Here is a 26,416-nt window from a genome sequence, read left to right on the forward strand (position 1 = left end):
GCTTCCTGCTCCGCTCCCCTTGAGTCAGGAGTGCCAGTCAGTTAGCAGCAGGAACCCAGTGGAAAAGCTGGAGCAGAGACTACAGCCATGAACACACATCACCTTTCAAGGCAGCGGCTCTGCTGCTGAGTGATGGATGTCAAGCCCTGACCAATCAGATAATCAGCTGCTTCTCTAATAGGTGGACATCTAGGAAGAGAGAGATGTGGGCGGAGTTTCTCCTCTTTAAGGGCACTGGGGAACATGGAGCCCATCCCCAGCTGGCTGTACTTCCCAGCATGAATATGAACTATGTATCTCGGAACCACTGTAGGATGACCCGGAGGCTCCAGGAGAGCCTCCCCTAGGAGAACAGAGCAAATTGATCTTAATCACCATACCTACTACCACACATTTGTCCCAGAGTAATATACAGCACAGAATCATATCAGGAGTAAGGAACAGTAGCCCGCCCCCCCCCCCCCCACACACACCTCTCCTTATCCATGGCTTCACTTTTCGACGTTTCAGTTACCCGTGGTCAACTGTGGTCTGAAAATATTAAAAGAAACATTCCAGAAATAAGGCAATTCATACGTTTTAAATTGCACGCTGTTCTGAGTAGCATGATGAAATCTCAAACCATCCTGCTCCGTCTCATCAGGGACATGAATCCTCCTGTTGTCCAAGGTCTCCACCCTGTATACACAATCCCCACATCCCCCTTTGTCATTTAGTAGCTTCTCACTTATCAGATCTACTGTCGAGGTGTCCCAGAGCTGGTGTTCAAGTGTTCCTCATCTTACTTCATAATGGCCCGAAGTGCAAGATAGTGATGCTGGCAATGTGGACAGGCCATAGAGGAGCCGGAAAGGGCTTCCTTTAAGTGAGAAGCTGTATACAGGGTACAGTACAGTAAGATATTTTGAGAGAGAGAGAGAGAGAGAGAGAGAGAGAGAGAGAGAGAGAGAGATTTACATAACTTTTATTATAAAATCTATAATAATAAAAGCATAATATGCTAATTGGACTGGACATCCTTCCAGATGTCCTTCCAGAAGACTGTCTGGATGAAGCCGGGGCTGCGAGGGAAGCCCAGGTCCCAGGTGCCAGAGGGAAGCTGGTGCCGGCAGCCAGGGGAAGGAAGGCCTACTCTTGCACGAATTTTGTGCACCAGGCCTCTAGTATTATTATAATTGCTCTATTTTATCATTTTTAGTATCAAGATTCTTGAGCCCCTGAATTAGTCAATGCCGAAATCTGCTCACCTCTCCACAGGGCAGCACTCAGAAAAACATTTCAACCTCCCTCTGTTGCTAGTACCGCCGATATATCTTGATGCAGATATAATGAAATACAAAATATTTTAAGTATAATTTCAATTTTGAGTCTGCAGCACTTAGCTTAGGTATAATTTCATGTGAGATAGCCTTGCTGTCTTCCTACATTCTCTTACCTGCTCCCAGAAAATCAATAGATTTATATAGAGAAAGACAATCGATTGTTTTGCCCCCTCCACTTGACCCATTTTGCCTCATTACTAATCTATTTTTATCTTTTTAGTGTCCCACCTTCCTGTTTTTAAGAAACCAATACTGTGATTCTAATACTTTTCAAAAATAAAGAATGAATTGGCTATGCTAGGATATCATACCCACTTTTCAAAATAGATTTTTATTATCAGACATTCTAGAGTAGATTAGTGACCATTTATCATTATTATTTTTTAAAATATTTTTATTGATTTCAGAGAGGAAGGGAGAGAGAGAGAGAGAGAGAGAGAGATGAGAGAGAGATGATGATGAAAGAGAATCATTGATCAGTTGCCTGCACACCCCCTACTAGGGACCGAGCCCACAACCAGGGTATGTGCCCTGGTTCATAGGTGGATGCTCAAGCACTGAGCCATACCTGCCGGGTACCATGTATCATTATTGTTTAAAGTGCCTCCACGGGGACCAAAGACTCACAGACATTCTGGCTCTCCGGGTACCGCTCACTAGTATTATGCCTGTGCTTAGTTCTAACTTTTCTGAAACACATGTTAAAATTGACTCCCTACCTCCTTGGCAGCCTAAAGACATTATTGACAAAGTTCTAATACATTTGTGACACGTTTTTGTTTTATAACTCCATTAGGATTAGAACATGTTTATTTTTAATCATAATCCAAACCTCTTAAAAATACATTTTTAGATTATAGTTAAAACTTATGAGGAAATGTATCTTTGTAACAAATTATTATTATCCTTTTGAAAGCTTGCATTACATTTGGTGCCTTTTTAAAATGTGTGACAATACCTCTGTATTTGTAAAAGAATTAATCAAACAAACTAAATTCCAGCCCAGCCAGCATGGCTCAGTGGTTGAGCATCAACCTGTGAACCCAGAGGTCATGGTTAGATTCCCAGTCAGGGTTGTGTGCTAAATCTCCAGGGTGGGGAGTGCAGGAGGCAGCCGATCAATGATTCTCTCTCATCACTGACATTTCTATCTTTCTCTCCCTCTCTCTCTTCCTCTCTGAAATAAATAAAAATGTATTCTAAAAAAATAGACTCCAGTCCTAGGTCACTCTTACCTAGGTCGGGAAGGAGCCTGCTACCTGGGATGGAGAGCCCCTCTTACTGTTTCTAAGCGCTATAGTGACTGCTGCCCTTCAGAGCACCCAGAAGAAGTTTTCCTTGCCGCTCCTACACATGAAATTAATACGGAAACAGAGATGTTGGAGTGGTATTAAATTATTCAAGATCTTTATTACTAATGAATGCACTTCTGTGGGCCCTTAAAAACAGTGTAGGTTCAATGCCACTGTTTTGCATGCAATTGCTGGGCCATTGGGACAAGACGTCCGCTCTCATTGGGAATGCCACATCTGGGAATCTGTTATTACTCAGCTTTTCCCTCTTCCAAAACTGCTGAGTAATTTATGCAGAATGTTTGGCTACAATGCTTCTTCAAGGACGTGAAGAAAGGTAAGGACCTGGGGTGGAGACAGGGAGATTGCATCTCCACGGTCATGTTGATGGGCAGGAGGCTGGGTCCTTCCGCACCTGCCTGGGGGCTTCAGGGAGAGCTTGGGGAGCATTTTTGCACCAAGAGGAGTTCTTACCTGATCCCACTTCATATGACTTTCCAAACAAATGTTACTTGAATGTATTTGAAACTTCCCTAGTTTTGACAAATCTGCAAGCACTATTGCTGTTGTATTTTTAAAGCCCGAGTGTTATCAGTTTTTGCTTGTTTCTCTCTTTGTAAAATACGATTTAATCTGTCCAATAATTTGTCCTTAATTCATTCACTAGAAGGGGGAAAGTACTATTTAAATTTGATTATAATGTAACTTTTTAAAACAGTTTTCCACTGCTCATGTTAAGAAATGTCTTTTTAAAGAATTGTATAATGTTTTCTTATAGTATAGCCCATTATTTTTTGTTCAAAGCAAACATATATACATATGTGTGTATATATATTGAGTTTGAACAATACTTACAACATGAAACAGCTGCTAGCTAATTTACTACTCTTTTTAAAATGAAATAGTGACTAAATTCTACATGTAGAATTGTGTGACAAGGCATTTAAATGGATATAATATTTGTCAGAAATTTAATATGTAGACTTGTTAATTTTGTCCTTTAAAATTCAAGTAAAACTACATTTTCTTGAGGTAAGGATCCAGTTTACTCTTGAAATGATAATGCCTCGAAAGTTCTAAGTAGTCATGGTATTAGTTTCAGGAGCTGTTCTCAGTTTCTGAGTTATAGCTCTAAGTTCCAGAAGTGTGACCTGTATGAGAAGCTTCTCCCACTCTGGTCCTTATTTCTTTCCTCTCAGGAGACTATAGAGTCTTCCTAAACACCTCACGTTCTTGTTCCACAGGTGAAACAAATGTTACTTGAATGTATTTGAATGTTCTCCTACCCCCGTTCTTCCACTGCAAAACCTTCTGCTTAAAATGTTGGTTCATTTTCAGTTAGGAGGACCCTCTTGCCATCCACCCTCCCAAGAAACTCCTGAGATGGACCCAGACAATCAAGGTGAGCATTTTTGTCAAGTTTCTGACCATAGTTTGTAAACAAAAAAATTAGGCACAGATGTTGTATTTTCAGACTTCTGAGTTGCAGCAGAGTAGACATTTGGCAAATTTTTGGCTGAAAAAGAGACTATTGGGTGATTTAAGAGACTTTTTCTTCTAAACAGTGCCAGTGTGTGATTCTTGGCATCTGAAAGGGGTTCAGGAATCTGGGAAAGGCTGCTGTAAATTAATCAAGAGTCCAGAGACAAAACATAATTTTGGAAGGCATTTTGGGAAGCCAGAGAAGACTTAGCTAAAGAAACCAAGTTCTCCTATCACTCTGGACCCCTTGCTTTTTATTAACACAAATTGTCCTAAGGCAAGGTAGATATACATTAAAGGCAAGGTTTAGTATACAGAATCCATTGTCAGATTGGGGGAACTGCCTTCGGCTGTTCAGGTGTTTGGCCAGTAAGAGGCAAAAACATGTAGATTGAAATGCCCTCAGCTGTCTGGCAGCAAACAATCATCTATGCAAATCTTTAGGTGTGGGGAAATGCCCTTAGCCATTCCAAATGATTCAGAAATTCATATTTAAGAATATTTGGTCTATTGTCTCCAAAGCACCCAAATAATTTAACAAATTACTTGGTCTCAATATAATTATATTTCAATTACAAGAAGTGGCTTATTTTTAAATTATTCTCATAATTTACTGTTAAAATGATATCATTGTAGAAATTTTCATGTCAGGGGTTAAGTTCCCAGTACTATGTGGGCCCAAAGTTGGGAGAAAGATCTCACAGCTATCATTATGTGAATATTTGATAAACAAACATGGGGGTACCAATTCCCCTTTCTTTTAACACATCTGAATGCCAGCTTAGGCCCAGGACTGGTCTAGGACATTTTTATTGGTGGGTCTAGTTGCAGCCCCTAGCTAAAATCTAGATTGTTAACTTTACTTGTTCTATATAAAATTCTATAATAACTCAAGTTATTTATCTAAAACAACAAGTTGAGTAATTCAAATTATCTTTGGGTTTCCCAAATTTAGACCCTCATATTAACAGTAGATAATGTATTCAAAGCCAAATTCTCTGTCTCTAAAGATGTGTTTTTAAAATTTAGTGTGTCAGCATCACATGCAGGGTTGGTTAAAATGCTGGGCTTCACCTACAGAGTTAGTGCCCCAGTTGGTCCAGGGTGGGGTCCAAGAATTCATTTCCACAAATTCCTGATGTTGCTCATCTGGGATCACACTTTGACAACCACTGACCTAAAATACCTATTTCTGGATTATCAAAATAGACGATGGACAGTTGAAAGCGATTTTATTAAATTTTTAGTATCTGCGGAAAATGACACATATTGATATGGCTAAACAAAGTTAAGAATCATTTAAAGCGAAACACATTTCCCAGTCAAAATGCTCCCATGAACAAGACCATATGTAGCTTGCATTATTTCTGTAAGCATCTAAAAGTACTTTGTTCATAGCTTTGGGCCTGGTATGTCTAGCAATTTTTTCCTTTCTTGAATTCCTCCCACCAGCGAGGGGGTGGGGAGCCTTGAGGAAGCTGGGCTGTGGTGAAGCCCCTGGGCTGTGCATGCCTTTCCACACGGCGCTGTATCGCAGCCGGCCACGCTATGCTGTATAACTTCATCAGATGACGCTGCAGAACAGAGCCTGACCCGAGGGTGATGGGCCAGATGGTAGAGCAGCTACAGAGTCACTCTTCCTCCAAGAGCAGCACCTGGGAACCTGCAAGACCCCTAGTTTACTGATTCTCTGTATTCATTTGATACATCTGAGAGCATAAAAATGGGCCAGTTTCTAGGAGGAAACAATAATATGGGTATTATGCTTTTGCAAAGTATTTCCAGACTATTATTATCTCTATTCTCAATTTGTTTTACTTCCAACATAGAGCAGAGATGTTTCTCACTTCTCCTATGCTCTAAGTTTGGACTCTTATCTGAAATGAAAGTATGTTTTAAAAATAAGGACACATTAAATGACAAAATATTTAGAACTAATTGTAGGTTTGTGTTTTGTGTTTTGTTTTGTTTTATAAAGGGGCACCTGTTCAAAAAAGAAAAAAAAAAGTGGAGCTTTTTAAACAAGATTGCTTGTATTGGTGGCATTTTCAGGCACAGCCCACATTCACCTGAACTGGGTGCTTTGACTCATAATCATATATTGATCATTGAATCAATGTGTGTTCAGGCAGAGGCATTTGGTGAGCTCCAACTCCTCCAGGATGGGTCTGACCCAGTCCAGGGTAGAGCATAGTGCCTGGTACTCAACACCCAAACGTGTAACACATAGAACTTTACTCCACGACTTTCAAGGGCAAGGCATCCTTTTCCAAACCAAAATGCAGTCACTGTGGCTTGGCATGAAATTGACAGTGAGCTAAGTCTGGGAAGAAGCCATCCCTGTGAGACAGACGGAAGCCTCTAAGGTTCTTATCCTGAACGTCTGGTCTGAAGTGGCCAGAGCATCTGGTCTGAAATGCCATCGGGACCCTCACTTGCTATATTTTTGTCTTTGGCTTTGGGTTCCACTTAAAGACACGAGCCTCCCCGTTAAGACTGGACACAGAGATCTTTGCCAAATCCAGCTCTGATCCCGGTAGTTACACCTCGCAGCCATTCTCTCCACTCAGTTAATCATAAAAATCAGGCTGAGTTAGCCCATAGGTGATGTCCTTGTGGCTTCCAGATACTGAACTATTGGCTTGTTTCTGCCTTCTGAAACTCATCTTCCTCGGCCTTGTTACTATTGTTATCTCCTGGTTTCATTGGCTTTCACTTCTCATTCTTTCTCTTAAATTTCTCTTTCTTAACTATAAACATAACATAGGCCTTTATAAAAAATTTAGGTAATAGCACCACGTAGAAAGAAAATAACTATGAACACTAAGAATTCAAGCGCCCAGAGATACCCACTACTACCAATTTGGTGAATGCCACTAAGGATTAAGCTCCACACAGCAGGGACTTTTATCTGTTAACTGCTATTTTTCAAGGGCCTGGAATCATATAACAAGGGCCAGGGCCATATAACAAGAGCTCAATAAATATTTGTTAAATGATTGGATGGATAGTATTTGAATTGCTTTTTATATATGCATAAATATATATATATATATATATATATATATATATATATGTATATATGAGTAGAATATATTAAGAAAATTGAGTTTATATTCTACATTGAGTTTTTAAAAATATATTTTTATTGAATTTTAGAGAGATAAGAAGGGAGAGAGAGATAAAGTATCAATGAGAAAGACACATTGATCGGTGGCCTCCTACATGCCCCCTCTTAGGGATCGAGCCCCCAACCTGGGCATGTGCCTTGACCGGGGGGAATCAAACTGTGACCTCCTGGTTCATGGGTCAACACTCAACCACTGAGCCACACTGGCTGGGCTACAAAGAGATCTTTATTTTATTTGTTTATAAGGCTGTTTCCTCCTATAAAAACATGGACAGATTTGTGGGGGAATCCTCACTTTTTGGTGGATTCCTTAGTTTGGTGGACTCTGACAGTGAGCCTAGGGTCCCCTGCAGCCTAAGTGTAGACCATTAGTATTTGTTCTTAGATGGGAAAGAGAGAAAACTAAAGTGGGGCTACATGATCCCTAGGACTGCCTTCCAGAATGTGGGATTTATCTAATGAGATGATCATTTATCCATGTTATTTCATGTTTTCTTTACAGATGCTCTCAATAGTATTGAGAATTCCATTTATAGAACAGCCTTCAAATTACGATCTGTGCAAACCACGTGTCAATGTAAGTAGAACTCTCTGAAACACTGGAAATAATCGGATCCTGATACACTGTGCAAATTCACAAAGCAAACCAAAACTCATGTGAGTGAGGTCAGACTCCAGAAGTTGGATCTGTGCATTTCCTCCACTTGTAACAGAGAAGATGGAGGAGGAGGTGACACTAGGTGTATTCAACCTAAGGGTAGCTTCATAGACTGAAATAGAAAATGATTTTTGGATGAAGTTGTTTTTTTTCCTATTTTGTTTCTGCAAAAAAATAAAAAAAAATGTTGGTTTTCTTTTCAGGATACTGATATTAACACAAAATAAAATTACAAAATAAGTTAGTTTAGAAATCTGTACTTATAGATTTAAATTTAACATTTTTAATATATATATATATATATATATATATATATATATATATATATATATTTTATTGATTCTTTTTTACAGAGAGGAAGAGAGAGGGATAGAGAGTCAGAAACATCGAAGGGAGAGAAACATCGATCAGCCGCCTCCTGCACACCCCCCACCGGGGATGTGCCCGCAACCAAGGTACATGCCCTTGACCAGAATCAAACCCGGGACCCTTCAGTCCGCAGGCCGACGCTCTATCCACTGAGCCAAACCAGTTAGGGCTAAATTTAACATTTTTAAATTTCTTCTACCCCATAAGATTTTCATTTTCAAGTTGTACTTATCCCTCTGAACATGTAAAAGTAGGTTCAGGTGAATAATCCTTGGGCCATAAATTTTAAAACTATGTCGAGAATTCCCTGTGAACTGCTCTTTTGTGTTAAACTTAGATCTGATTGAATGCTATGGTTTTCTTTTCAGATACTGTTATCTAAACAAAATAAAGTAAATATTATAAAAACATTTGTCCTGGCCTGGCCAGCATGGCTCAGTAGTTGAGCGTTGACCTATGAACCAGGAGGTCACAGTATGATTCTGGTCAGAGCACATGCCAAGCTGTGGTGCTCGATCCCCAGTGTGGGGCATGCAGGAAGCAGCCAATCAATGATTCTCTCTCATCATTAATGTTTCTCTCTCTCTCTCTCCCTCTTCCTTCTTTTCTGAAATCAATAAAAATACATTTTAAAAAATATTTATCCTGTAAAAATTCTCCAACATGAAATAAATTGGGTCTTGGCTGTGAAAAGCAATAGGCATTCAGCATACCTAAACTTACTGATTTCTAATAAATTCTGTATTACATTTTTTAAAAAATCACTTTATGTGAAATGATTTATGATATTATTATATCAGACATAAAAGAAGCTATGTTATATATATATAACATTTTTTCCTAAAGGTTAATCTTTTTTGTATTTTCCTTTTTGCCTAATAAGTTATATAGACCAATGAATTTCAAATTGTGCTTCACAACAGTTTGTGCATGGATATGATGTAGGACACGAAAGGGTTAGCAAGGTGGGAAAGGAAGGATAGGCAACCCAGGAAAACCCAGAAACCATCTCCTCAATCAGAACAACTGTATTTCTCTATTTTCCATAATGCCTTTCTGTATAAGGGTCTTTTGAAGCAGGGATTCTTGACAAAAAACAAAACAAAACAAAACAAAAAAAAACAAAGAAAGAAACAAACCAACAAAAATCCCTGATTTAGACAAAATCACTTGTAACTAGTATTTGTTATTCCAGGGATTAATAAAAGACAGAATAGGCACACTAAAAAATACATCCTCAGTTATGCTATTTTCTTAGAGAATTTCTCCCATTAAAGAAAGTTAGCAGCAAATCTTATATAATAAAAGCCTTATATAATCTTATTTAATAATCTTAATATAATTATAATCTTATTATATTATATATAATCTTATATAATAAAAGCCTAATATGCAAATCGACCATACAGTGAAACGACCAGTTTGGGGGGGCAGGGCCAATGAGCAGGTGGTGCTGGCCAGCCAAGGTGGGTGCCAGCAGACAGAGGGAAGGGATGGCGATCGGGGAACTGCGGCAGCAGAGGGGCGATTGGGGGACGGGGCTGGCCACTCGCAGGCTGGTGCTGTTCTCCAATCAGTCAGCCAGTTGCCTCCCGCAGAGGGAGGCCAGACTGCGGCTTAGGCCTGCACCCCACGAAGACATCCCCCCAAGGCTCCCAGACTGCAAAAGGGTGCAGGATGGGCTGAGAGACCCCCCCCCCCCCCCACACCTGAGTGCATGAATTTTCATGCACCAGGCCTCTAGTGTTTATATAAGCCTCCATCATTCCTGCCTGGGTACAAAGAATGTAATTTGAGGACGTTCCTTTTTGTACTTCTTATTATCCCTGGCATCAGAAACAGTACATAGGAATAATACTCATGGGAAATATTAATAAGACACAAAATTAGTAGTTGAAAAGTTCTACCCCAGGAAAGATACCCAAATGAAAATTTGAAAGCAAAAAGAGCCCCATACACAGCGATACAGCATGCTGTGAGTTCCAGGCGGCAGGACCTGGGGCGCATCGCTGCATGAATCTTGTGGTGAGATTAATGGACACCGGTGTTATCTGTGTTGCTGTAATACAGAGCCCTCATCCCGTGTGCAGCGCGCCGGGCCGAGGCGATAGGCTTTGCGATTGAGTAACGATAAAAGGTTTGGCAGCCTGCAGCCAGGTTTTCATTAAAGTCACATCCTGGAACCTACTCCTCACTTCTTTAGACGCTCCCCTTAAAAGCAGCACCAGAGAACAAATAAAAATATTTTATTATACTTGCTAGATTTCTTATCTGCGAGATTGATTTATGAAGCAGAGAAAAGCACAGGGTTTTATCATTTCACAGGCTGAGGCAGTTTAAGTGCCAGCAGCTCTTGGTGCCACCAACATCCACATCTCTCCGATGATACAATTGGGTGTTTATTAATTTTGTCTGTCACCCTCCATCTGTAAGAAGCCATAGGGTTAGTTCTATTTCATTCGTCCTTATATTCATTGCCTCGTAAAATGTTTAAGAGGTGATAAAAGTATACAGGAAATAACCCATTATTTTTTATAAGCAACTTTGGTTTTATTTTGTGCCTTCCTCAGATAGTAATACTAATGGAACCAAGATAAAAAATATAATAAATATTACTGAGGCAGGGTGGAACCCAAAGAGTCTGATATTAAATTCAACAACTGTTCAGCCCTGGCCCAGTATAACCTCTACTGGCCCAGTATAACCTGGCTCAGTTGGTTAGAACATGGACCAGATATGCCAAGGTTTCGGGTTCAATCCCAATGAATGCATCAATAAGTGGTACAACAAATTGTGGTTTCTCTCTCTTTCTCTCTCAAAAATCAATCAATCAATAAAATTATTTAAATTCAGCAACTGCTCTTATATAAATATCACTGGGTTTTTAACTAAGACAATCGCACACACTATTCTTCTAAAGCTAGGCTGTAGAAAGGAAGAACAATATTTGAACACGAAAAGCTAATTTACTCAATCAACTTAAAAAATACAGTAATGTTTTCCCCAACCTTTCACTAGAGGGTCCTAAATTCCTTGGAAATTCTATTTTTCGAGTTTGTCACTTTTTCTCCTTCCAACTTCATTCTATAAAGTACCATCCTAGAGATTATGCAGGAAGTAATGTTATAACTGTGCTTTACTAACAGATGCACTTTTCCACAGTCAGATCGGCTGTCAGAAGAGTAATGCCTGAATTATTTGCACAAGAGACATGCATCCAAATAATGGTCATATCTATTTTCTTTCAAGGAAATGGCTACCATAAAAATAAAAGTCTTAATTAAACACAGGTGACATTTGCTGTACTTGAAGCCTTTCGTTCCCATCAGAACATCAGACTCAATTTTCCATTTGCTTTCTACAGTGGACTTGATTGACAGTTCCCAGATTCAGCATGTCCTACTACGTCCGAGTTTCTGGGAAGCAAAAGAGAGCCCCCTGTCCATGCAGCATCTTTTCCAGGCCCTCCAGGAGCTGTTCCAGAGAGCCAGGGAGAAGCCAGGCCACGTGCACCCCGGGGCTGCGGAACTCACTCTGAGCCTGCTCATGGCGATGTATGACAGGTGAGGGTGCAGAGGGCACACGGACCTCAAGGGCAGTGTTCGGTTGCCACTGGTCATCGACTATTTGGTGTTGTCTAACGTTTGCTTGCGGTTTGATGTATAGGATGGCTTCTTTGTTTTCCACACGTGTACTACTCATTCAGGAGGGCAATAAAGAAGACACGTTTATCAGCTTTACCAACATAAGTGACCCATGGATTGCAAAAAGGAAAAAAAAATCCACATTACTTTCTCTCATACAAACCCGTTTCTGCTCTAGAGACCATGCGCACCCTCTGCTATGGCAACTGTACACGTATGCATGCAAAATTGTACACTTTTCTTTTGAGTCCCTAAAGCTTATTTCCTCGCATATTTCTTTGTGACCAATTATTAATTTTGTTTTGTTTTGTTTCTTAAGTGGAGCAAGTTTGAATAACCTGCATATGGATGGCTAGCCTATTGTCTTAATCTGTTTGGGCTAATACAACAAAAGTACCATAGACTGGGTGGCTTAAAACAACAATTTATTTCTCACAGTTCTGGAGGCTGGGATGTCCAGGTCAAGGTGCCAGCCAGGGTCTGGTGAGGAGGAGGTCTGGCTCATAGAGGACCATCTACTCCCTGAGTCCTCACATGGCCAAGTGTCAAGGGAGTGCTCAGAGACCTCTTTTATAAGAGCACTAATCCATCTCAGGGAGGCTCTCTCCTTGTGGTCTAATCGTCTCTCAAAGTCCCACCTCCAAATTCCATCACATCGGGGATTAGGATTTCAGCCTATGGATCTTGGGGGAGGGACATGAACATTCAGTTCATTGCACTTATACAACAGTTTAGACCATGCCAACGGCTTGAGTATGCATGCCTTGGAGTCAGTGGTGCGTGCGTGTGTGTGCGTGTGTGGGTGCAGGGATGTCTGTTTCTCCAGGTGTCTCTCTGGCTCTGGAGCTTACCATTCTTTGTCTCACTTCATTCTGAATTATCAAAGGGTTGAAATTCGAATAGTGTTTTCAGTAGTTATCAAATTGTCTAGTTTAGGAAACCTTCAAAATAGAAAGCAGAGAATCAAGAAAAGAACTTTCTGTTTTTTTCCCCAGCAAGCCTCATCCTTCAGAATGGACTTTTAAAAATTCACAGTGAGCCCAGCCAGCGTGACTCAGTGGTTGAGCGTTGACCCAGGAACCAACGGGTCATCGGTTAGATTCCCAGTCAATGCACATGGCCGGGTTAGGGGCTCCATCCCCAGTAAGGGGCATGCAGCCAATCAATGATGTTTCTCTCTCATCAATGTTTCTATCTCTATCCCTCTCCCTTCTTCCCTCTCTAAAAATCATAAAAACATAGTAAAAAAAAATTATAGTGAATATAATACACGTAGAAAGAGCAGAAAAGAATAAAGAAGAAATATCACCCAAAAGCCTACCTCATAGAGGCAAGCACAGGTAGCCATCTGGCAAATTCCTTACAGTGCTTTCTTTTCTAGTTTATTATTTATTTTTTAATTGCACAAATAACATATAAACTGTTCTCAAGTTATTTTTTCATGATTGCTGTCTCCTTAAACATTAAGCTTTGATTGCCATTTCTGGTCTCAGTGCCTGCCCCTAACCATCTTCCTGCTTTCAAATACATTGTTTTATAGGTGTGACATCTGAAAAAGCTAGTGGCAAAGGATGATTAGGCTCTAAGTGAGGGCCTGTGAACTGGTGGATTTTTATATACATTAATGTTTGCTCCTTTTGCCTGCCTTTGGCCCTTGTCTCTGTGGTGTGGTTTCCAGATATGTGAAGCCTAAGGAAGCGAAACTACCTGCTTTGTGGAGACAGGAAGGAGCCCTGGATCACCTGTGCCTAGCACAGTGCTTAGCAGAGAGGAGGCACCCAGCAAATACTAGCTGAGCACATGAATGAATGAATAAATGAATGATTAAATATTTTAATTCAATTATTAATCTTGTCCAATTCTAGATATAAGAAAGCAGACCATGAAAGACTTGAACTTGTAACACCATGTCAGAAACGTCCATTAATAGTTACATTTTTTATAAGCCACTTCACCAAGAATCACCTTGCCTTTCCCATTCTTGTCTCTGCGATTTGTTGCCATGCAGCACAGGAACCGGCTTTCTCAAGCTAACACCTGCAGCCGCTGCCCTGATTGCCCTCTCGGGGGACAGCCCTCTTACAAAATACAGAGGTAAGACCCACAGGAGTTTTGAGTGTCTGAAATTCAATGGCCTCCAAATCTCCCACACATTATTTTCCTCACCTGCTACTATGTCCCGGCCACGTGGTTCTTGTTTGGCATACACTCAGCCCGACTTGGAATTTTTCAAGATGTTGATCTGTGCTTTCTACTTATTCATACCTTGGTTACCCTGGGTATTCATTTGTGTAGGGATAATTGACACCAGTGGTTATTATTCCTCTAAAGGCTGGGACTCTCCTCACATTGCTGTTTACCAACCTCCTGGTCTTCAACATCGATGTGCTGAATTATCAAGGGGTTGAAATGCGAATTGGGTTTTCAGTAGTTATCAAATTATCTAGCTTGGGAAGCCTTCAAAACAGAAAGCAAAGAATCAAGAAGAGAACTTTTCATTTTTTCCCTTCATACCCACAAATACACTGTTTAGAATTCAAAGCACATACTCTTCAAAGATACATTGCATGAATTTAATGTAAAGGTATTTTCTCCCGTATGTATCCAGCTCTTTTCCAGCTCTATGCAGAAAATAAGAGGGGAGGTTATGATTCCGGGGCACGTATGACCCGAAGGACTTTGAGAAACCTACTAACAGATCTACAGCAGGTAAATCTCTAATATTTAAGAATTTTAAATTTGTTCCAGGTGTCAGCCACATTATTAAAGAATCTGATTTTCAGTGTCAAGTCCACCTTAATAGAACTCTCCATGCAACTCCTCTGCTCCACAGCCACTGCCACTGCTGCCGTCTGAGTATAGGTCTGATCTATTGCAATCACTTCCTAACTGGTTTCCCCAACTCAAGCCTCTCCTCTCTCCAACTCTGCCTCCACACGACAGCCAGTGACTCTTCCAAAATGCGTATGTCACCCTCATGCCTAAAATTCTTCATTGGCCATTCTTGTCTATGGGAGAAAGCCTAACCTTAGCATCACACCGCCTTGAGCTAAACAATGAAAAGAGGTTCGGAGCTTCTGAGTGGGGGAGGCAGGTTATGAGAAGGTGACCATGCAAAGTCTGGTGAACAAGGTTTGTTATTCAGGTTTAGTCTGTTCCTTCCCCATTAATAAGTGTTGTTAAGAGTTCTCTTCCATGATACCTTTGGCACATGGAAGTTTCCTTTATAAATGTACACTTTATTTACAAAAGGAAAATGTGTGCCCTAGTTTTAGAGCTTTTCCTGCATTAATTGGTTCTCAATAGCCTTTAGCTCAAATAACTCATATGCCAAAGAGGTATATTTTGAGTGATATATTCTGCTGCCCTTCAGGACCAGGGATTCTGAACTGGGGATGGTCATGACGGGGGTGGGGAGTAGGTATGTAGGAAGGTTGTTGAACTCTAGGAGAGAGAATATGGTTAGAAAAAACCTATCCAAAATTACTTATCCAAAAATACCTCTTAATGTTAATATTTCATGTTCTTATTGATCGTAATAATGTTTAATTTATTCTGAAAATTCCAGTGTTTAAGATGTTCCTATTTCTTAAAAGAGTACCGTATTTTCCGGCGTATGAGACGACTTTTTAACCCAGGAAAATCTTCTATACGCCCAGTCGTCTTATACGCCGGAAAATACGGTAATAACTTTTAACACATGAATTAGGTTAAAGCATCAGGCGTAGTTCTTCCAGGGCTGTTCTGGCGGTTGTGGCAGCACATGGATCTCATTGCCAGGCATTCCTCAGGGAGCCACTGCTTCAACAAGCCTCACATCTCAGGACTCAAGCTGGTGGGGAGCCGGAGGGAGTGGGAAAGTCTGTCAATTCATTTACACAATCAGACTTGTAAGCCTGGCATGTGGAGGTGGATGTGAGGGAAGAAGATGGACTAAGGGCCATTTTCCTTCTCCTGTAGAAATCCTGTGCTTGCCTCCTGACTACTGTCGCTGGCCTCAGGCTATCACCCTGTCCACCAGGCCATGAACATCTGCCCTTGTTTCAGCCTCGACTAAGGTCAGTGAGCTGCTGAAATGGCAGCTCCCACAGAGCTGTCTCCCCCAACACATTATTATGCTCCTGAGAAAGCTGCAAGGAAGGTTGGAAATTTGCATAGCAAATTATCAGCCCATTGAGTTCCATTAAGAACTCGGGGATGGAGTCCCATAAAATTCCAGGTCCCACTCTGTGATTCAAATCCCTCCCCCAAGAATTCAAATGATCATTTCAAGTGGTGTTCTGCGTGTGCCAGCATGTCATCTAGTCATGTTCAATTCTTCCACAGAACACCTGCAAGAAACTCGTCAAATGGGCAATTCACCCACAAAATCTTTGTGCACACGCTTAAGGCAAAAATTTGGTTAAAACCCATTGCCGAAGTGAATTTTCTTTTGACTGGTGTCAGAATCACAGAGCTGGCAGGTCAGTCCCATCCGAGACACTTTCCTTGTTTCACAAATCAGGTTAACCCCCTTTTCCAGGGCTCAAGGTTAACCCAGCCTGTGAATGCTGGTCCAGTGAGTTCACCAGCATTCACAGGCTGGGTGATGAGTTATTTTTTCAGACAAAGGCTGAAGAACATAGGGAGTAGTTACTCATGTTCAGCTGGGGATGGGGTTATTATCAATGTAAAGCACAAGCCATCTTGTCACGATTACACAAATGTTTGTTGACTTCTGCCTGGCTAATTGTCAGCAAAGTGGTTCTAAGTGCCACTTTCCTGATTAGAAGAATGTTTATTCGGGTTGATGGACTCAGCAGGGGGGGTCTTTGAAATTACTTCTGAGTTTGCAGGCAGTGCCTGCTGACAGCCTGTGCTGCAGAAGACATCAGACCCAAAATTAGAACCCCCGACCAAATAGGCGTAAATGGAGGTGACAAGTCAACGTAAATGCGCACATAGAGAATGTCAGATCCAAGCCCTGGCCATCTTGGCAGCCACGAGGGGTTCTTGGTCCCTTAGCTAAACTCCTAACGGTGACTGTGATTGAAAGATGGAAACCACGAAGTGCGTGCAGACTGAGCCATTGGAATACACATAAGGCTGGAGTGTGACAGAGCTTGGTGAGAACCCCTCAACAGAGTAAGGAGTCTTGGAGAGAGATCTCAGTTCTGTAGCTATATCTTTGCTCTGTTTAACCTTGAGCAAAATATCAAATCTCAATCAGCCCTTGCTTTAAACAAGAATAATGGTTAGTGCCCTACCCCAGAACTTGGCATTTGTTAAAACGAGATGATATGGAAGAGTTTGAAAAAGTTTTTTTAAAAAACTACTCTGAACTTTAATACAGTATCGTTATACATAATTCATAGGTAAACAAGGGCAAAAAAAAAAGGGGGTTAAAGTAATTTGACTAGGATCCTAAGAAACAATGAAAGCTGGTCATGTATTGCCCCAATTGCCAGACTGTTTTCTCACTCTCCTCCCTCCTCCCTGCTCCACTTCTCCCCACTTGTTTGTCTGTTGTTTCTATTCATACATTGCACCAACCCCATACATTTCTTGTTTGCTTGGATTGAGACAGTTCATCCAATCTCCGACACCCAATTCTTGCGACTCCATGGCTGTGAGCACCACCCAGCAGGCATGCTGATGTCAGTGTGCACAGATTTCTCCACTTTCTAACAGCTGACATGGGGTTTCTTGCCTCTTGCAGATCCCAGCTGTCGTGGGTGAGAGCCGCTCTCTGTGCTCGGTGGAAAGTGCTACACGCAGCTGCTTCCAGGGGGTGAGTGCCATGCAAACATCCCTGGGAGTGGGGGACCAATTTACATTACAGAACTATTACTCCACACAGCACCCCAGACAACCTAATGGAGGAGGTAGACTTGCCTTTGACTTTTCACGCAATGAACTTTTACAGCACAGCTCACAGAAACAGAGCCAGAAAAGATGAGAAGACACATCTCATCTATACTGGAGACCAAAGTCACTTCTAGAAACACATCAAAGTGTGCTGTTGTTTTTCAGGTGTTGAGCCCAGCAATCAAAGAGGAGAAATTCCTCTCTTGGTTACAGTCTGAGCCTCCCATCCTCCTGTGGCTCCCGACCTGCTACCGATTGTCGGCCACTGAGATGGTCACGCACCCTGCTCGGTGTGGAATATGCAGGAACTTCCCCATCACGGGACTGAGGTACAGTCGCTCATCCGTAATACACGAATAATGTCAGATCCAAGTCATTCTCCAAATGAGTCCGGAGCTGTAGCTGTGTCTCTCCAGATTCTCTTGTGGTTTCTTCTGACACATCTGAAACTCGGTTGATTTGGGGGAGTCGAAATTTCCTGCATGAGGGGTCCTGGTTGATAATAAGTATTTTATCTTCTGTAATTAATGAAATATTAATTCTTCCATTGATATATACTCTGACCATACACATTTTTATTTCTCTAAGGGAAAATATATTTTGTCCTTTGTTACAAAAAAAAACACAACATTTTAAATACGTTGGAGCCATCCATAATATAAACAATAAGTTTTGCCTGTATTAAGGGTTTAAAAAACTATTAGATTTAAATAATCCATGTTGTTCACGTGGGTTATTTCATTTATAACTCTCTATAGAAGGTGGTATTATTATCTCTGATTTGCAGAGAAGCTAAACAACTTGCTCGGGTTCACAGGGTTAGCAAGTGGCAGAGCCTGGCAGTCTGAATCCGGAATCCTTGCTTTCAATCATGATGCTATGCTGCCCCCCTGTGTACGGAACGGAGAACACGCCTTGGATTCACTCCAGATGTCTCTGCCTAGACAGGAGAGGGCGTATTTGAAAGCTAGGTTTGCAGGTAGGAAAGACAGATCTTTATGAATGACAGCCAACATCCCATCTTAGGGGAAGGGTGTTATATGCCTCCTATAAATAAAACAATAAGGAAGGGAAATTATAACTATTATTAAAGACTTGGGGGGAAGAGAAAGAAACCAACAGGTGTAAGCCAGGCACGGGGATGCCATTATCATGATAAGTGAACACAGGTGTAGAGGCTGCAGGTGTGGAAGGACTGAAGAACTGAGACAACCAGGGAGCTACGGGAGCAGAAAAAATACTTGTTCTTCTTTGCTTCTAAGTTCTTCTGGCTGGACTAATAATCCAATTAACAGGACAGAAGGACCAAATCTATTACGTATGTTTTTATAGGGATTCCATAAGAATATGAGGCCCAAAGACACACTGGGCAGCTGAGGCTTCTATGCCATGCTGGACCAAGGAGAGGGAGGCAGGGGTCTGAGGTCTCAAGTGGGCAGTTCACAGGCAGATGAGAAAGAGCAAACGTGGAAAACAAATGCGTGGCCACCCAGAAACAACTGGACACACGGGAATTGAACAAACAGACTTGCTTGAATCCTCCCTGTCTGCCATGTTTAATTCACATACGCTAAGGTTCCCTTCCCGAAGCAGGTTTTCTACCTGACATCCTTTAGGCAGGTAAGGGGACAGAAAACAAACAAAAGACCCTCTTCTTGAGCTTTAATTGTTTTCAGCTCAGAAGACTCTGCATGCCCAGTTGGCACATTCTAAGGAGGCTGATTCTGGACTCTTACATCCATCGCTAAAAGCAAGTCAAAGGGGCAGGATGCAGGGCCTGGCTCCTGCTCACTGTTTCCCGTCTCCTCCGTGCTCCCAGGTTTTAACGAGCCCCGGACCTTAAACCTGCTCCCCACAGACAGAAAACAGGTCTGCTGGGCCCACTAAAAAACTGCAAATCAGGTTTTAATTTTGCTGAAAAAATAAATTGGGTTTGAAAAGAATTCTGAGGACACAGTGAAACCCCACTAATGAAAAATTCTGCAAATAACTGAACTTTAAGCAATAAAACATATAAATGAACAAGGCTGTTGAAAACCAAACGAGCCAAGCCAAAGAAATCTCCACACCACAACAAAAAATATGTTCTTTTTATATTGGACTGGAGGCCCAGTGCATGAAATTCGTGTAGGCGGCGGGGTGAGGGGGAGTGGGGAGGGAGTCTCTCAGCCCAAGCTGTGCCCTCTAGCAGTCTGGGAGCCGTCAGGGGATGTCCAACTGATGGCTTAGGTCCATTCCCCACCGTGAGCCCAGCTTGTGGCTGAGCGGTGCTCCCCATGTGGGAGCACACTGACCACCAGGGGGCAGCTCCTGCATTGAATGTCTGCCCCCTGGTGGTCAGTGCGCATCATAGTGACCAGCCGTTCCACCATTTGGTTGATTTACATATTAGCCTTTTATTATACAGAATAGTGGAGGAGCATGAATATTATTTACCATGTTATATATGTAGTATAATCATTTAACCAATAGACAAGTATTGATTAAGCAGTTACTATGTGTCCTGCACTGGGCCAGGTATGAAATTCACTGCAATTATATCAAACACAACTTTTCTATTGAAATATTTTTTTCAAAATCATTATGTGTAGCATATAGCAGATATTATTATTCCTATTTTATAAAAGACTTTGAATGACTTGCTAAAGTCACTCAAAAGCAAGCAATGGCAGCCTGGCTGGGGTAGCTCAGTGATTGAGCATAGACCTATGGACCAGGAGGTCACAATTCAATCAATTCCTGGTCAGGACACATGCCTGGGTTTCGGGCTCCATCCCCAGTGTTGGGCATGCAGGAGGCAGCCGATCAATGATTCTCTCTCATCATTGATGTTTCCATCTCTCTCTCCCTCTCCCTTCTTCTCTGAAATAAAAAAATAAATATTAAAAAAAAAAAAACAAACAGCAGCGGCAGAGGGCAAGCAGGACCACACTTTCAGTTTTAGATTATGTCTCTATCTATTTAGGAGGCTAAGCTTTTTCTTAGAAGAGCATCTATATGAACCATCTCTCCTCCTAGACATCTGAGGCCATGCACAGTTCTCATATTATGAGACAGCTGGGTGAGCTGGGCAAGGCCTGTATCCTCTCTGAGCCTCAGTTCTTTGTAAGGAAAACAAGGAGGGTTGGGTCAAATGATGTCATTGGCCTCTTTTAGCTGTCACCTTCTGAATCTGTTAGAAATGGCTTCAGTGCATTACAGTCCTGACCTTAATCCTGTGCTTTGGGCTCTCGTAAACTCCAACAGTAGCCTCCAGGCTTTCCATGTTAGTGAGCTTAATAAAGCCATTTCAGAGAAGTGTTCTCAGATCTGGAGGTAGCAGGAAGAGGGCAAAGACTTGACCTGCTAAAGTAAGAGAAAGTACAAAGACTCAAGGTTGTTCCTGAGCCAAGTGTTATGTTTTAGCAGGATGTGTCCCATTTATGCTCTGTAATAGCCATCTAAGGCTGAGATGGGATTGGGGAGAAACTTGATTCTCTGTTGGTAAAGGCATCAATGACAGGCCAATCTCATTATCTACATTACACCCTTTCTCACAAACCTTCAGGCGGTTTCAGAGCCTAGAGGAACTAATGCAAGGTTAGGGTCAACGTACGGTCCTCGATGAGTCAACCGCAACCATATGTAATACTGGATAAAGCAGCCAGTGCAAATGGCTCATCAAATAACCTTATTAAAATATGTTATTATTATACATTTCATGTGAAAAGTACAAGTCTTCCCAATTATGCATGTTTGTAAAAACTTGGCAACGCTGAGAAAGAAGGATTTACCAGTCCATTTTCCTGGTGAAGAAACTGTGATTCATTTAACTTCATCGGACTTAGGTTTATTGAAAACTTCCCATGGACCAGGTATCCTCCAAAACAGGAGTTTACATTTCCACTTCCAGGTCACTAGTACTGGTGTCTGTGAAATCAAACTCAAGCCTCCTGCCTTGGTGGTCTATGTTAGTGGCTAACATAGCTGGCTCTCTGGACAGATGGTATCCCTGGGCTCCGAGCCTGCTTCTACAACTTACCATGGGGTTGTGTAGCTGTCTGAGCTGTGGAACCCTCTCTGATTCAGTTTCTTCATCTGTAAAATGAGAAGAAGAACACATAACCTTAAAGAACTTCCAAGGGACTAACCGTGGCCACACATGTACCCTGCCTGCTGCATCGTAAGTGCTCAAAAATGTTAGCTACTATTATAGCTATTTAATACTATTCATTAATATCTGACCATGGGACCAGGTATTGGGTACAACAGTGAACAAGGACAGTGAGGGTTGGTCTCGTGGCACTTACCTTCTCTGGCTCTGCCTTAAATGACTTGGGTCAGACTTCCAAGACCTTCCGCCATTGGCCCCGGCGACGTTCCAAATTTGTATGCCTCTGCTCTTCAGAGTGATCAGCAGGTCTGACCAATTTGACTTGCTCCAAACCCTTCTTCACTCCAGCTCATATTATCTTACTCCTCCTGTGATTTCTCTCTGGGATTTCCCCCACCTTTCTGTCCAGCCCAGGCTTACTGCATGGCATGGCATGCCTCACTTTTTCAGACCATACCAGCCCACAGGAACGTCCCCCTCCCTCTCCCCATCACACTTACTTTCCATGCCTCTCACCAACTCATAATCACACGTTACTTAACTTGGCTGGTTAGAACCTCAAGTATTGTCTCTTTGCAGCAAGATATGAAATGTGAAGAGTGTAGGGATTTTGCCATAGTTCCCCCCATTTTTGTGTGTGAGCTTTAAGACAAGGATTGCAAACTCAAATGCTACTAGAGGCAAGGCAAGGAGTAGAAGTGAGGGGAGGGCCTGTGGCGAGCTGAGCAGAGTCTGTCTGGGAGGAGGAGCTGTATAGGCCTCACTGATCGATGCCATTGATGAAGAAGACAGAGCTCTATTCCACGCACTCTGCAGCTGGAAAAGATAGTTAAAATATTGGGGGGTGGGGGGGGGAGTATAGATCTCTGATCTTTTACAAACAATATGATACCACTCCAATACCCTCAGAAGTTACTAATTCGTGACTATGAGGTCTCACCAGCCTGCCCCGATATCACGATGTTTTCCCAGAGTGTTAGAGACACCCCTCCTTACCAGAGGGCCTCAGATTCCTTCTTCTCCTTCTGACACAGGAGAGTTAAGGTTCCTACTGTTCATAAGAGGAAGCCTGCAGTACTGGGCTGGTAAGAAACGTGGGTATGATGCTCACTTTGGCTGGAGGGGAATTCCCCCTCCTCCACTTATTTTATTTTCTATGGACAGACTTCTAGAAAATGACAAAAGTGTATTTTAAATTATTTATCTACTAGAGGCCTGGTGCACAAAATTAGTGCACTGGGGGGAGAGCGGGGGAGGGTCCATCAACCTTCCCTGTGCCTTCTCACAGTCTGGGACCCCTCACTCCTCACTGCCTGCCAGCTTGCTGCTCCTTACTGCTCCTTAGCACTGCCACAAAGGTGGGAGAGGCTACCACCACAGCCGCTGCACTCGCCAGCTGTGAGCCCAGCTTCTGGCTGAGTGGCGTTCCCCCTGTGAGAGCACACTGAACACCAGGGGACAGCTCCTGCATTGAGTGTCTGCCCCCTGGTGGTCAGTGTGCAGCATAGTGACCAGCCGTTGGGTCGATTTGCATATTAGGCTTTTATTATATAGGATAGCTTCATTCTCTCCAGCACCATTCAGGAATGCAGGTCCAATATCATCACATCTTGCAAAATTTCAACAGAAGGCAGAATTCAAACTTTATTAAAATCTCTCAGGTTTTTTTTTTTTTTAGGTTGGCAACTAAATTAAAAATATCTGAATGCATTGTGCAGCTGCACAACATGAGGTCTGTCCTGAGGATTGTAGCACACATTGCCCTGCATATACAAGTATTTTGGGGGAAGGAGTGAGAAATGAATGAGACTTCCATACTCGAGTTTGTTGGCTAAAACCATATGCATATAATTCCATATTATAAAAATACTGTCAAAAGAGGATTTCTTTGATTAAATAAACATATCAGAGTCATTTACCATCCATCCCTGCAAAGTTTGGGAGAAACTTCATGCTCACTTGACAGCTCAGATATCCCCTGCATGTTCCTGCTCATTTTCCACCTGAATATTATTTTCCTTGTTCGCCTACTAGTAGTGATGCCAGCCCCGCTTCCATTTTCATTGGCAGATACCGCTGCCTGAAGTGCCTCAACTTCGACATCTGCCAGATGTGTTTCTTAGCTGGTCTCCACAGCAAGCCCCACCAGACGTCTCATCCTGTGGTTGAGCACTGTGTCCAGGTAACACCTAACCTATTGTCCCAAACCACTCCTGAATCGTGTCAGTACCAGCTATAGCAGTTTAGAAACTTTCCCTCCAGAAAAACCAGAGTCTGCTCCTTTCGTTAGAAATATTTATGACTAAGGAAGTGGCAAAGGGAACCTTAAATATCTCTCAATATAAATATGTTTTCTTTATATTGTAAATTTAAATAAAACCTTTTGGGGACCAGAAAAGGCCAAACTGAGTCCAGTCTGAAGCCATGGATCCCAGACTGTGGACTAGAAAATGTCTGCTGTGTCAGAGGAGTGAGGCGTTGGAAATGGGTGCGGATTAAAAAGAAAAGGCTCTGGTTGGCAAAGATGATGCAACAAGGCTTCTAGTTGCTAGGACATTTGGGGAGTTTTCCTTTTTAACCTCTTTTTCCTGAGTCCTAAATGTCAAGTGTTTTTTCTCAAAGAAAAATGAAAGAGAAAGAGAACTATCTCCGTTTTTAGTGGAAGATTATAAAACTAAGACTTTTAAAAGAAAAATGTTAATAATCAGCAAGAGAATTCAGATCTTTCTAAGAAGAAAGAGAAATGGGATAGTACATTTTAAACAAAGAGCATTTAAACTTTTTCCAGAAAGAGCACTTTCTTCTCATCACAGATGACATCACCCTCAATGCCACAATAGTGAATGAAGTGTCTTGATTAACTAGCTTTTCAGAGGACAGTTTTCTCTCGTTCTCCCCTTTAACCCACATGGTCCACAAAAGTCAAGTGTCTGCATCTTGCCAAATAATTCCCAGTGGGCATCGCTTTGCTAAACTTTATTAACCCAAATCCCCAGGTTCAATGGCCTGAGATCTGTTTGTAAAAGCCTGGGGAGAAATAGGCTTATTGGTGTTAGACTGACACCGTGTGGCCACTTTGTTATTACACCTAAGATTTTAAGTGCTGAAAATTTCAACAATTCATTGCATTCCTTCTTTTTTCTTTTTTCTTTTTTTTAGCAGAGGTTCTTAATGTGGGGTTGATGGGTGGACTTTAGGTGGTCTGAGCATATTTCTGGAGATAAACCCATGGCTGATCACCCACTTCTCAAAGGAATCCACAACCCAAATGTTAATGACCATGGACTTAGTCCTCTTTCGTCCCCCCTTCTAGCTTTAACATCCCACAATACTGGGTGGCTCGAAGGGAGAAGAGTTACTGTGGAAGTTGGGGGGTATGCTCTGTGTACCTATTGACACAGAGAACGTAAAGAAATGCAGGTAGTAAGAAAGTAAGATGATTTTTCTGAGGACAGAAAAATCCAGACTTTCACAGCCATCTGCCCAGATAAGGAAAGGAGACCGTGTTGAGACGGATCTGAGGCCCCTTTGTAATGCTGGCCATTCCAGGAGATGTCCGCAAAGGAGTACACCAAACTCCTCCTGGGGACCCTCAGGAGCAACCTGCTCCAAGAGTGCTGGCGGAGGAAAGAAGCTGCGAGAAGGCAGCGGCTGCTGGATCCGGGGAAGCCAAAGGCCGTGGCTGACCGTGCACAGGCCAGGTGAGTGTCTGTGAGCGTCAGCCGTGCAGAGTGGCAGCCCAGGCCAGAGCAGCAGCTTCCCTAATGCCGACGATCCTAAGAAAGGCAGGAGGAATGGGCGGAATGAGCTTTCATGTTAAAGTAGAAAGAGGCAAAAATACCTTCAAATGGCCCATCCAATTATTTAGAGTTATTCCAACAGAAGGTGTCAGCCACAAAAGATTTTTAATATTAGAGTATTGGAATAGCTTTGTTTCATATACTAACTTTCAGTTGGTTTGCCTTTGAAAGCTTAATTCAGAATTAATATTTCTTAAAAAAAATTAAAAAAAAAAAGGAAAGACAGTATTCCATCACTCACAGATGAATGCTTTTCACACTTTAGTGTTCCAAAACAGGAATTACGCTGTAGGTACAGTTTTTCATTCTTCTCTTCACCTGCATTAAGTGAAGAGCTTTTCCCATCTCATTAATTTCCAAAATGTCATTTTTAGTGGCCTAACTCTTATACTTATAAGGAAGTGCCACAATTCACAAGCAATCCCTTATATCATTGAAAAATTTAGTTATTCTCAAAATTTTATCCCCCCAAATTCTGTTATCAACATCCCTATACACGTATCTTCCCATACTTTTAACATTTTTTAAAGATAAATTTACTCAAGTAAAATCTTGGGTCAAAAATGTGAATTTTTTTAATTCTCAAAATTCAGAATGTCAAATTATGCTCCAGGGGATCATCCCAAAGCACACTGCAGCACCCCTGGTACAAGATCACCATCACATAGCCGATCACCGCCAAAGGTGACCTTTACAAAGTCTCTGTGACCTTAATTTTTGAAATAATCCCTTCTCCATAATTTAAAATTTGAGAAGGTAAAGAGAAGAGAGGGTGTTTC

General features: G+C 41.8%; 1 protein-coding gene across 1 annotated transcript in view; it reads left to right on the forward strand.

The window, feature by feature from the left end:
* The first annotated feature begins 3,997 nt into the window (after positions 1-3,997).
* DYTN (dystrotelin) overlaps positions 3,998-26,416 on the forward strand; it is a 44,349-nt gene continuing 21,930 nt past the window's right edge. Inside the window, exons 1-9 of the mRNA XM_008145291.3 lie at positions 3,998-4,016; positions 7,729-7,803; positions 11,618-11,816; positions 13,906-13,991; positions 14,506-14,606; positions 17,596-17,667; positions 17,910-18,073; positions 23,908-24,019; positions 25,390-25,538. Of these exons, the coding sequence (XP_008143513.2) occupies positions 3,998-4,016; positions 7,729-7,803; positions 11,618-11,816; positions 13,906-13,991; positions 14,506-14,606; positions 17,596-17,667; positions 17,910-18,073; positions 23,908-24,019; positions 25,390-25,538 (977 nt within the window). The remainder of the gene's footprint in view (positions 4,017-7,728; positions 7,804-11,617; positions 11,817-13,905; positions 13,992-14,505; positions 14,607-17,595; positions 17,668-17,909; positions 18,074-23,907; positions 24,020-25,389; positions 25,539-26,416) is intronic.

This window comes from Eptesicus fuscus, chromosome 11 (genome assembly GCF_027574615.1).
Source record: "Eptesicus fuscus isolate TK198812 chromosome 11, DD_ASM_mEF_20220401, whole genome shotgun sequence".
In the NCBI taxonomy this organism is placed as follows: Eukaryota; Metazoa; Chordata; class Mammalia; order Chiroptera; family Vespertilionidae; genus Eptesicus; species Eptesicus fuscus.